General features: G+C 40.1%; 1 protein-coding gene across 2 annotated transcripts; it reads left to right on the forward strand.

The window, feature by feature from the left end:
- The first annotated feature begins 5,558 nt into the window (after positions 1-5,558).
- cntf (ciliary neurotrophic factor) lies at positions 5,559-9,160 on the forward strand. Of its 2 annotated transcripts, XM_079422909.1 has the most exons (5): positions 5,559-5,697; positions 5,784-5,910; positions 7,063-7,356; positions 7,480-7,703; positions 8,836-9,160. In XM_079422909.1, exons 2-4 carry the CDS (start codon positions 5,800-5,802, stop codon positions 7,666-7,668), a joined length of 594 nt encoding a protein of 197 aa, XP_079279035.1. In that variant the 5' UTR covers positions 5,559-5,697; positions 5,784-5,799; the 3' UTR covers positions 7,669-7,703; positions 8,836-9,160. The 2 variants fall into 2 exon arrangements, with proteins under 2 accessions (XP_079279035.1, XP_079279034.1); XM_079422908.1 differs by having other exon boundaries at positions 5,781-5,910; positions 7,480-9,153.
- Positions 9,161-12,912: the final 3,752 nt, after the last annotated feature.

A 12,912-nucleotide genomic window follows, 5' to 3' on the forward strand; every position in this document is an offset into this window, starting at 1 on the left:
GGCGGAGGGGACGCGGATTTCAGTACTTGGTGGACTGGGAAGGTTACGGTCCGGAGGAGAGAAGTTGGGTGCCTGCTAGAGACATTCTGGATCACTCCCTTATTGATGATTACAATCGACAGGTAAGGGAGTCTGGGAACACCAGGAGGTGTTCCTAGGAGGGAGGGTACTGTCACGGTTCATGAATTCACTGGTTTCTTCATGTCTCGTGTATTGTTGTTCTCTGTGTGTGTGGGTGTGTGTGAGTGGGCGTGACCGCTCACTCCAGTCATCAGCACGCCAGCTGATCTCAATTCCTGCACCAGCTGCTGCCAATCTACTCACCTATAAAGTCTCACCGCACTTTCCTCTCCTTGTCAGATCGTTGTTGATGTCCTCTGTGTCGTTCCCCGTGTGCCGTCTGCTTCAGTGTTCCTGGTCATCGTCTGTCTGGAGTCTTCGTGGGTTTCGTCTCGTCTGGATGTTCACCGGCACTGGATTCACCGTCATCACTCGTTGGACATTCACCGGCACTGGATTCACCGTCATCACTCGTTGGACATTCACCGGCACTGGATTCACCGTCGCCACTCTTCACCACCACGCTGTTCATCGTGTCCCTGCGCCACCATCCCATCCGAGAGACTGTGCTGTGTTCGTGTCATCTGACTATTAATAAATACTTACATTGTTTCACCTGCATCTCTGCTTCCTCCTTCCAGTGTCGTGACAGCGACAGTATAGGGCCCTCAGATTATGAGCACTAGCAAATACTACTACTGAGTTCCAGACCAATGATACATCAAAGACCATGATTCATCAAGATAACATGACATTATTATTTGTGCATTACAGGAATAATTAATATAATGTAAGCCTTACAACTTGTGAAATGAGGGTTATAGAACTATAGAACTCACTTTAAAAGTACATTTGATTTCCACAATAAAATTCATGCACAAATTTTGGCTAATTTAATAATGGTTTCAGCAGGTTATTAGCAGCTGCTTATTTCTGTATTCAAATCTAAAGTTATTAAGGAATTTCTTGACATGCATTAAATAATTTAAGCAACTTGCCACAACATGCATAAAACACGTAATTAATTTGCTTTATAAATCAGCTTTTACAAAAACATGTTATTAACATGTCATCCTAATAATTCTAGATTCGTGATTCTTCGTATGATTTGTTTAATTTGGAAATGTAATATGACATATATTACACTATATCAAGAGCCTAATATTGGCATAGGCCTACCTATATAATTTTCACATATGCACATTCTCTGGGTAGGTGAAAATATACATTTATGACTATTTAAAATGTTCATATGTTACAGTTTTTTCCAACTGCTTACACACAAAATCTTTTCATGTCACACGATTTTTGAAACTACGAAAAGTGCAAAACTACACACCAAATCTCCAAAACCATAAGCTATTTCTCAGCCTTTGACTCAGTTTTCAATTGCATAAAACACTTTTTTCAAAACACTACACACAATTCTCTACCTAAAACACAAAACTCTATCAGGAAGTGACTTGCTGTCCTTTTCCAAACTCAACCAATCAAAATGCTACACTTATTCACCAGGTCACACACTCACATTCCTCACATGTGCAAACACTAATTGCTTACCTGATCACTAACCAATCACTGCTTTACTGTAGTATAGGCCTATAAATAGGTCAAAGGTCAGAATACCTGTTTTGAACAATGGATGCTAACAATGGACAGAGAGCAAGAGGAGTAGGAGGAAGAGGAAGAAGAGGACGAGGGCAAAGAAGAGAAGGAAGGAGAGCCATCTCTGATGAGATTAGGGCAACACTTGTTGATCATGTGATCAACCACGGTTTGACCATGAGAGAGGCTGGACTGAGAGTCCAGCCCAACTTGAGTCGATTTACAGTGGCGTCCATAATTCGAACCTTCAGAAATGAGAACAGGTATGCAACTATCTAATGACTATTTTAGCATTACAGTAATGTACAGTAAAATACGTATGACTGCATAGTATTGCATAAACATTTGTAACTCTAAGCCATCCATTTACTGCACTGCATTGAATGAATGAGGTTGGTTATCATGCTGTTCTACATTTTTTTGTAAATTGTTTACAGTTCCTATGCTGAACACATACTGTGTTTCAATTCTGTACAGAATGGAAAAGCAAAGACATCATGGAGGACGAGGACGAGGACGAGGACACTTGTTTACAGATGTACAAGAGACTGCAATTATAAATATGGTTTTGGCCAACAATGCAATTAGGATTCGAGAGATAAGAGAGCATATCTTGAATAATGACACCATATTTAACAACATCAATGCTGTAAGCCTGTCGACCATACAACGCATCCTCCAACGGTGACGATGAAACAACTTTACAAGGTGCCATTTGAGAGAAATTCTGACAGAGTCAAGAATCTGCGACATGACTTTGTAGAGGTATGTATGCAACACTACTTCCAGTACTTCAGACATACCATATTTACTCATCTGTATATCCTTTTGTCTGTTACAGAGAGTATTGGAGATAGATGCCCATGTAATTCGCCATGAATTCATTTATGTGGATGAGGTTGGCTTCAACCTCACCAAAACCAGGCACCGCGGAAGAAATGTAATAGGACAGAGGGCAATTACGATTGTCCCTGGACAGCGTGGGGGTAATATAACTATGTGTTCTACCATCACTCAAAACGGGGTCCTCCACCACACTGGGTCCGTACAACACCGGCCATATGCTCACTTTTCTGGATGCAATTTAGACAATGCTTGTCCCTGATCCAGACCAGGAGCATGCTAGATTTGTGGTTACATGGGACAATGTTAGTTTTCACTGGGCTCTTCTGGTCCAAAACTGGTTTGCCACCCATCCACAATTTGTAGTTTTGTACCTACCCCCATATTCACCTTTTCGAAATCCCATAGAAGAATTCTTCTCAGCCTGGCCCTGGAAAGTGTATGATCGCCAACCCTATGCCCGCGTGGCGCTTCTCCAGGCAATGGAGGACGCATGTGGGGACATAGAGGTTGCTTCGGTCCATGGTTGGATACGCCATGCTAGGAGATACTTCCCTCGATGTTTGGCAAGAGAAAACGTATCTTGTGATGTGGATGAAGTATTGTGGCCAGACCCAGCCCGGAGAAGAGATGAAGCGTAGCTTGGCACTGGTGACTGCCCCACCCCCACCACCAATTCCTGGACTGCCCCCCCGGGACCCCACACACACAATTGTGTTCTTTACTGTATTCTAAAGAATATACTTTTGGTTTACATATGTTTATGGTTTTGTTGTATGCTACTGTATACAACAGTAATGTTTGGCCTAATAAATATTTTCTGTTTCTACATTGCATTGATGTTTACAGTGTACTTGTTACCCCTCTCAGCAGATTACTTTCACTGTAGAACATTGTATTGAAATGTAGATATAAGCCTATGAAAGACCAAAGAGCTTTAGATTTAGAACAACAGTGTTTAAATGGTATATCCAAACATTTACTATTATGAAAGAAGTGTTTGCCATTTGCTGCAAATGCTTCATTCTGACATGTTTATGGCATCTTGAATGCAGTGTTACATTTTAAAGGAGATGTGAGGCATTTTGCATTTTGTGTGTGCAGTTTTGGGAATTGTGTGTAAGCAGTTGGAAAAAACTGTAATAGTATATCCCACAAATCCCTACATTTCTCAGTGCTTACACCATGTGGTCATTTAGAAAGCACTGGCATTCAATATTATTCACTCAAGTCTGCACAGTTTGAGCTCAATTAGCACACAATTACCCAAGTGGAAACACTAGGGGTCAAAATTTATCACACACCAATCAGAACCTTCGATGGATAAAGAGCTAAAGTCAGCTTACAGTTTTTCTCAGTGGCTTTGGTGCATTTCTCAGATCAGAAATAAAACTACTTGTTCAACCTCCACATCATCTAGTCACTTGTGCACATCATAAAAAGTTTCTCATTCTTTTGAACAAGTTGCGATTGTTTTGGTACATTCGTTGATTTTGTACATTTGTCTGTGGTTTCCTACATTATCAGTAACTATTGTCATGTTGCTCAAGATTTATTATATAGTTCTCTGTGCAATAGTCCCTTCAAAACCTCAAGTCATTAGTTCATCGTATGGTAAATGCAAAATGGTTGATCTAGTTGTCAAACTTTCAAGCATATTTTCTGCACATTTCTATTAGATTTTTATAAATTTGCCATGAATTGTAATTTTTACCTTGTAGTTTTTACCTTTCTAATTTTTATTTTTGCCTTTGTGCACATATTTGTTTTTCTTTTCTATTTCACAATGTTTTTTTTTTTGTTCACACCACTAGTAAAAGTGTAACTGTGAATCATATCCAGTCTTTTTCAATCAATATCCCACATACAGTAATGTGTACATTTGTACTTTTGAAATGGATATATGGTATACATAAGAAGTGCAGCCTTCTGCATTTCAGTACATTACCAAGTATCTTGATTGTGAACAATGACACAAGGACATCAGGCATGCGAGAAGATTTTACCCCCGCTGCCTGGCCAGGGTCAATATAGCCTGTGATGTTGAAGAGGTTCTTTGGCCTGCCCCAGACCAAAGACGGGATACTGGGGCAGAATAATTATTTTTGTTGTTGTTTGCTGTTTTGTACTGTACAGTACATTAAATTGAGGAATAAAACATTTGGGGAGTACCACACTTATTACTTGTTTTTGTAGTATTGTTTTGAATTTACCTCATCAGTGTGTAAAACTGTTGTAGTGTGTGTGCTTTTGACTGTTTGTGTGTCATGTCTGAGAGCAAAGTTTGGTTTTTCAGTAAGATTGAGTTGTTTTGAGTGGAGAGCTTCATTCTGACCTGAATGTAGTGTAGAAGATATAAGCTGACTACGCCACCTCCTTATTAATGTCAGGAGGAGCCCTTCTCAAATCACAATACTTGATTCTGGGCAACAGTGGAATTTGTAAGAAATCACAATTTTATTGTCCAACACAGACCATCAAATGTTAAAACGCATCAATAATAAAATCCACCAAAGTAGGAAATAGCTCTCCTCAAGACTGCAAGAGGGTCGGGCCTGCTCTTATGAACCTCCTACCACCTGTAAGAGACAGAAGAAAAACAAAAGAAAACCCACAGCATAGCCTACACCGCAAATAAATAACCATATCAGTGCCAACCTTCTAGTACACACCACACAACAGTGCCACTCCACCCAAATCACCTACACCGAAGGAGGTTTAGTATTGATGCAGGCCCGGCCCTGTACAAAGTCACTGAGCACTGTAACACAAAAAGAGGAGAGTAGTACCACAGAAACAAAAAACAAATAACACACACAATATTTAATATAATCACGTTAATCATCAATATCGAATTTAAAAAAAAGACACTAAACCACAATATAAAGCTTAAATAGACTCCATCGGGTGCTTTTTCTTTTTATTAATGTATATTTTCCAGTTTGCATTGGTATTAAGCGGTGGGTCTGTGAGGTGACCTCTGAGCCAATGAAATTCCGTCTTGACTTTCCCAGCCCATCACGTTCCCATAAAGAGGCGGAGTCACGGCTAATTCAGAGCTACATTAAAACGGGAGAACAGCGTTTTGGAAATCGTGCATTAAGTCATGACAGATATTTAGGCGAAAGTTAAAAATCACCGCTACTGAGAAACAGCGACTGAGGATCATCACCATCTATACAGCCTACGGTAGTATATGGGGGGGTTCTATAAAAGCAAGAATGTAAACTGACTTATTCCTGTTGTTGATTCAAACGTTATTTTTCAAATAGTAGGAGTTTTTCTGTATAAATGGCTGGTAGAAGTGCAAACGGCCGTCATGGGTTGCGGGGCCACGCAGGGAGAACCGCAGCTTTAGCCCGGCTGCTTCATAAGGAATGCATCCAACTCCTGGAGTTATACGTAAGTCTCAAAATAGAGCTTATTTATACAGAACTAATCTAATTATTATATTTAACCGTTGAGTCTTTCCTAATTATGGCCTGGATGTGTGCGACGCGAACTGAAGTCATCGGCATCGTGACATTTAGTTGAAGGAATGTCTGGGGGAAGCAGCAGATGAATTGTGTTAGAAGTGACAGCGTTGTCTGAGCGGCTGCGGGGTATCAGACTTGTCGGTGCGCGCAGCGAAAGGAAAGTGCTGCTGGATTATAAAGCCTGAGTGTTCCAGTAATAAAAAAAAAACATTTTTGGATACCTGCCAGATTGTTTAGGTCCACCACCCTTTCTCTTGTTGTCCCTGAATGTTGAAACAATTCTGAGTTTCGGCTTGTTTCGGTGGAAAGGTAGCCTGAAACATGGGAGCGGTTTGGAATGTAGGGAGTCTTTGAACTTTAGAAATAGGTGAGCAACATTTGATTCCTATTCAGCCTAAATACAGCACGAGCTGATCTGCTGAAGGCTTCAGAGGGTGCTACATTATTAATTAGTGACTAAATAAAATGCCAACAACATGCTTCAATGAGCATCAGGCTAAAGTTGAGAGAAAAGCTTAGGCTGAAGGTGAGAGGGAAATTATGCAAGGCTAAAATATTTGTAATGTATTTTTCATAAAAAATTTAGAATCCTGAAAAATGAATATCCTTTCAAAGGAATATACAACTTTTGGGGAGTTTTAAATGGATAAAAACTGGCTTAAACTATTAATTGTGATCATTATTTCTCTCTGTGTGTGTTAAATTGTAGATTGTTTATTGCTTGTTGTATTTCTAGCATAACCCAGTCATCTCAATTGCAAAAAGTTTCCTAGTTTACCCAAGTTCACCCTCAAACATCCGCTGCTCAGTACTGTGCAATAATGTTATTCTGTACTGTCCCTGTTAAATAAACAATAATTAAATAAATACAATGTTCAGGTGACCTTTGGAAATTGTGTATCGGCTGTACAAGTTTACACGAGTTAGTTTGGCTTTTATTATTGTTTAATTGCTGCTTTTATTCACTGTCATATGTTCACCACATGTTTGTTTATTAATTTTGTCATCTGGTATTTTCTGCTCATTACATTCAAGGTTTCTTGTAACCTCCACTCATTCCCTTTGTCTCACGCTTTAGAGAAACAGTGAATCACTGCCGTCCTCGCCGGTCGACGGAGGTTATTTAGTGTCCATTCCTCCACTGGTTCCTCAGCTGTCAGATGCAGAAAAAATATCTATCCTGCATGCTGCGCTCAAGGAGTGTCTGCGACTTCTGGAAGATGTCATTACCCGGGAGGACGCAGAATTTTCCGACGAAGACAGCGAGTACAAGAGAAAACGGAAAACTGTGAGGGATCGTCTGGGGCACCTGTTGGCAAGCACAGAGCAGCTGCTAGTGGATGGCCACAAATTTGAAGCTAAAGTTAAAGAGGTGCTGAAGTGATGTTTAGCCAGCCATTTAAATATAAGTCTGCTCCGTTTTCTCATAAATGTGAAGCTGTTCTGATAAAAACATCTTGATTTCATTAACAATCTGTCTGTGCTTGTGTGAAAGGATCTGGATGGTCAAGTGGCCAGTGGGAGTTTCGGTCTGAAGACGTGGATCGTACGAGTGCTGCAGGACCTCGTGCACTGGACTGGCCAAACATCTGACACCCTCCGCTCTATGCCAGCAGAGAAGGAGAAAGCATCAAAGACAATGTCCCGAAGGACAAGAAGAGGCGCCGGGAAAATAAGGAAGTGAGATGGGATATGTGATGAAAGGGTGAAGAGGAAGAGGTCAGTATGATAAGAATGAGGAGAAGGAATTTCATTACAGCATGGAGAATGTAGAGAGTCAGAGGATTCGTATGCAGTCACTGGAATTCATCATTCCAGCATGGGGAAAGCAGGAGGGGAGGGTTTGAACAAGATATTATTTTATGAAAGTTATTTTAATATATTTCTTTCTCATTAAAATTAGATTTTAGACTGTAGCAATGAATGTAAATGTACTGTATGGTTTTATTGCCTTTTGAGATTGTTGACCTTTAGATTGTTGTGTCATAGCAGACACTGCAGACACTTTTTTTTTTTTTTTAAATTGACCATGATGATCAAAGTATACTCTTGTTTGCATATCAAAATTACTGTATGAATTTATTTGTATCTATAAGGGATGGTTCACACAAAAATGAACATTCTGTCATAATTTACACACTCATGTCATTCTGAATCTGTATTATTAAACCTGCACTATTCTTTGTGGAATGCAAAAGAAAAGAAAAAATGTTGGTAGCACTTTACAATAAGATTTCATTTGTTAACATTAGTTAGGGTTAAACTTCCACAGCATTTATTAATCCTAGCTAATCTTGATTTCAACATACACAAGCAAGTTTTTAATCAAAAGTTGTATCTGTTACTTAATAAATAACAATTGTTTATTGTCCTAACATTAAAAGTTAATAAATGCTGTAAAAATGTATTGCTCATTGTTAGTTTACATGAGTTTATGCATTAACTAATATTAACAAATAAGACTTTACTGTAAAGTGTTACCAAAATATCCCCTTTTTCTTGGACCCCTACGTTCTTCTAAATATCTTCTTCTTGATTTGGAAGGACATGAGTAAATGATGAACGAATATTAATTTTTGGTGGACTATCCCTGGAAATTTCTCCTCAAAATGATAATCTAATGTTTCAAATATCTAGAACAATCTACTGTACAAACAGTGATGGAGTGATAACTTTATAAGGCTGCTTCTTCACATTTAGTTTTCAAATGCTTGTCATTCCTGTTACATATGCAGTAGGCAGTTATTAAGTGTACCATCTGTTGATGTTTGTTTGGATTAATTCCCCCATCCACACTCATGAGACACTCATGCCCTCTGCTGGCTACATCAAGTTCTGCTTTTTATTCCAGGTCAACTTGTGAGATGTGACTAAAAGGGTCCAGACAAGGCCTTTTTCATGATGATTGAAGTCATTGTGCCTTTACACTGATTTTAGCACGTTCAGTGTCTAAATCTGTATCGTAGCAAGCTTGGGTCTGTCTTTGATTTAGGTGAATTACTGTATAGAGGAACTCTTGTGGAAGAGCATTAATGATTCAGCACCTGGTTACTGTATAAAGAGACTGGAATTGGTGAAGAAAGAAAAACACTACCATATAATAATTTATTATTAATATATGCATTTTAAACTTGCACTGCAATAAATGGCAATATTTGAGCTGTCATTCAAACAGGTTTCTGTCAATAACTGTGTGTGTATATGTGTGGACAACTGTGATAAAGGAAAAGCAGGATGTGTGTTTGGAAGAGAGGGGGTGGAGTGTATGTTTGTGATGTGTGTGTGTGCATTGGAAGAGAGGCAGGATGCCTGTGAAAGGGGGAGGGGTGTGTATGTGTGTGTTATTGTATGTGTGTATTTGTCTGAGTATATGTATGTGCAAGTGAGTTACAGAGTGAGAGAGAATGTGAATGTGTGTATGTGATGTGTGCGTGCGAGGCAGGATGTGTGTGTGTGTGTGTGTGTGTGAGAGAGAGAGAGAGAGAGAGAATGGAAGGGGGAGGGGTGTGTTACAGTGAGCGAGGGTGTGTGTGTGTGTGTGTGTGTGTGTGTGTGTGTGTGAGACGAGAAAGGGGGAATGTGTGTGTGCGCTTGCGTAGGAGGGAGAATCTGTGTGAGAGTCAGATTGTGTGTGTGTGTGTGTGTGTGTGCGTGTGTGTGTGTGTGTTTGTGTGTGTGTGTGTGTGATCTACAGTGTGAGAGTGTGTGTGCTTGAATACATGGTTTATGAGGTATATGCACAAATGTGTATAATGACATGGGTATTACAACGTAAATATGGTTTATGAGGACATTTCCTGTGTCCTTGTTAACCAAATGACTTTACAAATGTACTAAACTGTGTTTTTTGAAATTCAAAAAATGCCAGTTTTCTGTGAGGGGCAGGGTTAGGTTATTTTCTAGGATAGAAGTACAGTATAAAAACCATTACATCTATGGAGACTCTCCGTAAACCACCCGTGTGTGTGTGTGTGTGTGTGTGTCTGTGTTTTTGACATATGAGGACACAAATTTGTATAATGACATGGGTATGACAGGAGAAGGTGATTTATGAGGACATTTCCCCATGTCCCCATATTTCAAAAGCCTTATAAATCATACAGAATTATTTTTTTTGAGAAAGTAAAAATGCACAAAGGTTCCTGTAGGATTGGTGTAGGGAAATACGGTTTGTACAGCATAAAAACCATTACGCCTATGGAATGTCCTCACAATTCACAAAAACAAACATGAGTATGTGTGTGGTCCTGGTATTCCCAACATTATCGGGACAGAGTGAGGGGACAAAATAAGAATACAGTTGGGCAAAAGTATTTAGTCAGCCACCAATTGTGCAAGTTCTCCCACTTAAAAAGATGAGAGAGGCCTGTAATTTTCATCATAGGTACACTTCAACTATGAGAGACAGAATGGGGGGAAAGAATCCAGGAAATCACATTGTCTGATTTTTAAAGAATTTATTTGCAAATTATGGTGGAAAATAAGTATTTGGTCAATAACAAAAGTTAATCTCAATACTTTGTTATATACCCTTTGTTGGCAATGACAGAGGTCAAACGTCTTCTGTAAGTCTTCAAGGTTTTCACACACAGTTGCTGGTATTTTGGCCCATTCCTCCATGCAGATCTCCTCTAGAGCAGTGATGTTTTGGGGCTGTCACTGGGCAACACGGACTTTCAACTCCCTCCAAAGATTTTCTATGGGTTTGAGTTCTGGAGACTGGCTAGGCCACTCCAGGACCTTGACCTCCTTCGTTGCCCGGGCGGTGTGTTTGGGATCATTGTCATGCTGAAAGACCCAGCCACGTTTCATCTTCAATGCCCTTGCTGATGGAAGGAGGTTTTCACTCAAAATCTCACGATACATGGCCCCATTCATTCTTTCCTTTACACGGATCAGTCGTCCAGGTCCCTTTGCAGAAAAACAGACCCAAAGCATGATGTTTCCACCCCCATGCTTCACAGTAGGTAAGGTGTTCTTTGGCTGCAACTCAGCATTCTTTCTCCTCCAAACACGACGAGTTGAGTTTTTACCAAAAAGTTCTATTTTGGTTTCATCTGACCATATGACATTCTCCCAATCCTCTTCTGGATCATCCAAATGCTCTCTAGCAAACTTCAGATGGGCCCGGACATGTACTGGCTTAACCCTCTGGTTGTGTTCGGACTCCGGTCACGCCCGTTGTGTTCCCAGTCAAAAATGTCCGGACTCCAAACAACTGCTTATAAATCTGTCATTATGCTATATTATCACCAAATATTGGATTCAATCTTTTTGTCAACTTGTTTTCTTTCATTTAGGACGGGTTTTGTGTTTATATTTGCTTCTGATTAATCATAGGCCTCATTTATCTGAAAGTAGGCGCCACATTTTTTGAGTGAAAAAGCATTTTTTATGAATCATTTTCACAATATGAGAGAAAAAATTATGAAAATTTGCACTGTTTCTCACACTAGTGTGCTTTAATGTTTAATCAGGAAGTTTGCTTTTAAATGCTTTTATTTTGTACAAAATTGCAAAAAGTCACACTTGCCAAAAATGGCCGGCCATTGAAAGTGAATGGGGAAGAATAGAGTATAAGAGTATTAGTAATACCAAGAAATTGAGACCTTTTGGGGACATTTATGGACCCCATGAATGTACAAGTTTATAAATCACACACAATGAAAATATAAAAATGCTGAAAGTTTTGTGTGAGAGGTGGGTTTAGAGGTAGGGTTATGGTAAAGGGATAGAAAATAGAGTTTGTTCATTATAAAAAACATTATGCCTGTGGAATGTTCTCATAAAACATAGAAACCCAACATGTGTGTAGGAGATTTAAGGGTGAATTATTACTTGACAATAATGCATTATGTATGTCTGGTGTGTAATATGATTTGAAATGTCTGTGTATGTGTAGAAGTGTTACATATCTATATGTGCATTTTAAAAGTTTGTTATCTAATCATTACATGTTTGTGTATGTTTGAGTGTGTTTTTGCATACTAGTCTCAGATTGAATGCACACTTCTAGGCTGCCTGTCTGTCTCTGTGTGAGTGAGTCTTGTGATGGTGCGCGCTTCCCTCTCTCTGTGTGTGTGAGTGAGAGAGAGAGAGAGAGAGAGAGAGAGAGAGTCTGTGATGGTGCGCGCTTCTATCTCTCTCTGTGTGTGTGTGTGTGTGTGAGAGCGAGAGAGAGAGAGAGAGAGTCTGTGATGGTGCGCGCTTCTATCTCTGTGTGTGTGTGTGTGTGTGTGTGTGTGTGAGAGAGAGAGCGAGAGAGAGAGAGAGAGAGAGCGTCTGTGATGGTGCGCGCTTCTATCTCTCTCTGTGTGTGTGTGTGTGTGCGAGAGAGAGAGAGAGAGTGTCTGTGATGGTGCGCGCTTCTCTGTGTGTGTGTGTGTGTGTGTGTGTGTGAGAGAGAGAGTCTGTGATGGTGCGCGCTTCTCTGTGTGTGTGTGTGTGTGTGAGAGAGAGAGAGAGAGAGTCTGTGATGGTGCGCGCTTCTCTGTGTGTGTGTGTGTGTGTGTGTGTGTGAGAGAGAGAGAGAGAGAGAGTCTGTGATGGTGCGCGCTTCTCTGTGTGTGTGTGTGTGAGAGAGAGAGAGAGAGAGAGAGAGAGAGAGTCTGTGATGGTGCGCGCTTCTCTGTGTGTGTGTGAGAGAGAGAGAGAGAGAGAGAGATAGTCTGTGATGGTGCGCGCTTCTCTCTCTCTCTCTGTGTGTGTGTGTGTGTGTGTGTGTGTGTGTGTGTGTGTGTGAAAGAGAGAGATGAGAGTGGGGGAAGGGTGTGTTTAGATGTGTGCGTCAGAGGTTTGTGGTGATAGAGAAATCCAGAATAGTCTCAATGAGAATATCATTTGAAAATATTTTAGGAGCTGATATAGCTCATATCAGTTCTAGTTTTTATTGAAAAATGGATTTAGGTGTTGAAGAGTATATAAATAC

Source organism: Barbus barbus (genome assembly GCF_936440315.1).
Source record: "Barbus barbus genome assembly, chromosome: 8".
NCBI classification, from domain to species: domain Eukaryota; kingdom Metazoa; phylum Chordata; class Actinopteri; order Cypriniformes; family Cyprinidae; genus Barbus; species Barbus barbus.

Coding starts and splice junctions, on each gene's coding strand:
- cntf (XM_079422909.1), top strand. CDS start 5,800: ATGGCTGGTAGAAGTGCAAACGGCCGTCATGGGTTGCGGGGCCACGCA. Junction 5,911..7,062: donor TCCAACTCCTGGAGTTATAC/GTAAGTCTCAAA, acceptor CTCACGCTTTAG/AGAAACAGTGAATCACTGCC. Junction 7,357..7,479: donor TTGAAGCTAAAGTTAAAGAG/GTGCTGAAGTGA, acceptor CTTGTGTGAAAG/GATCTGGATGGTCAAGTGGC.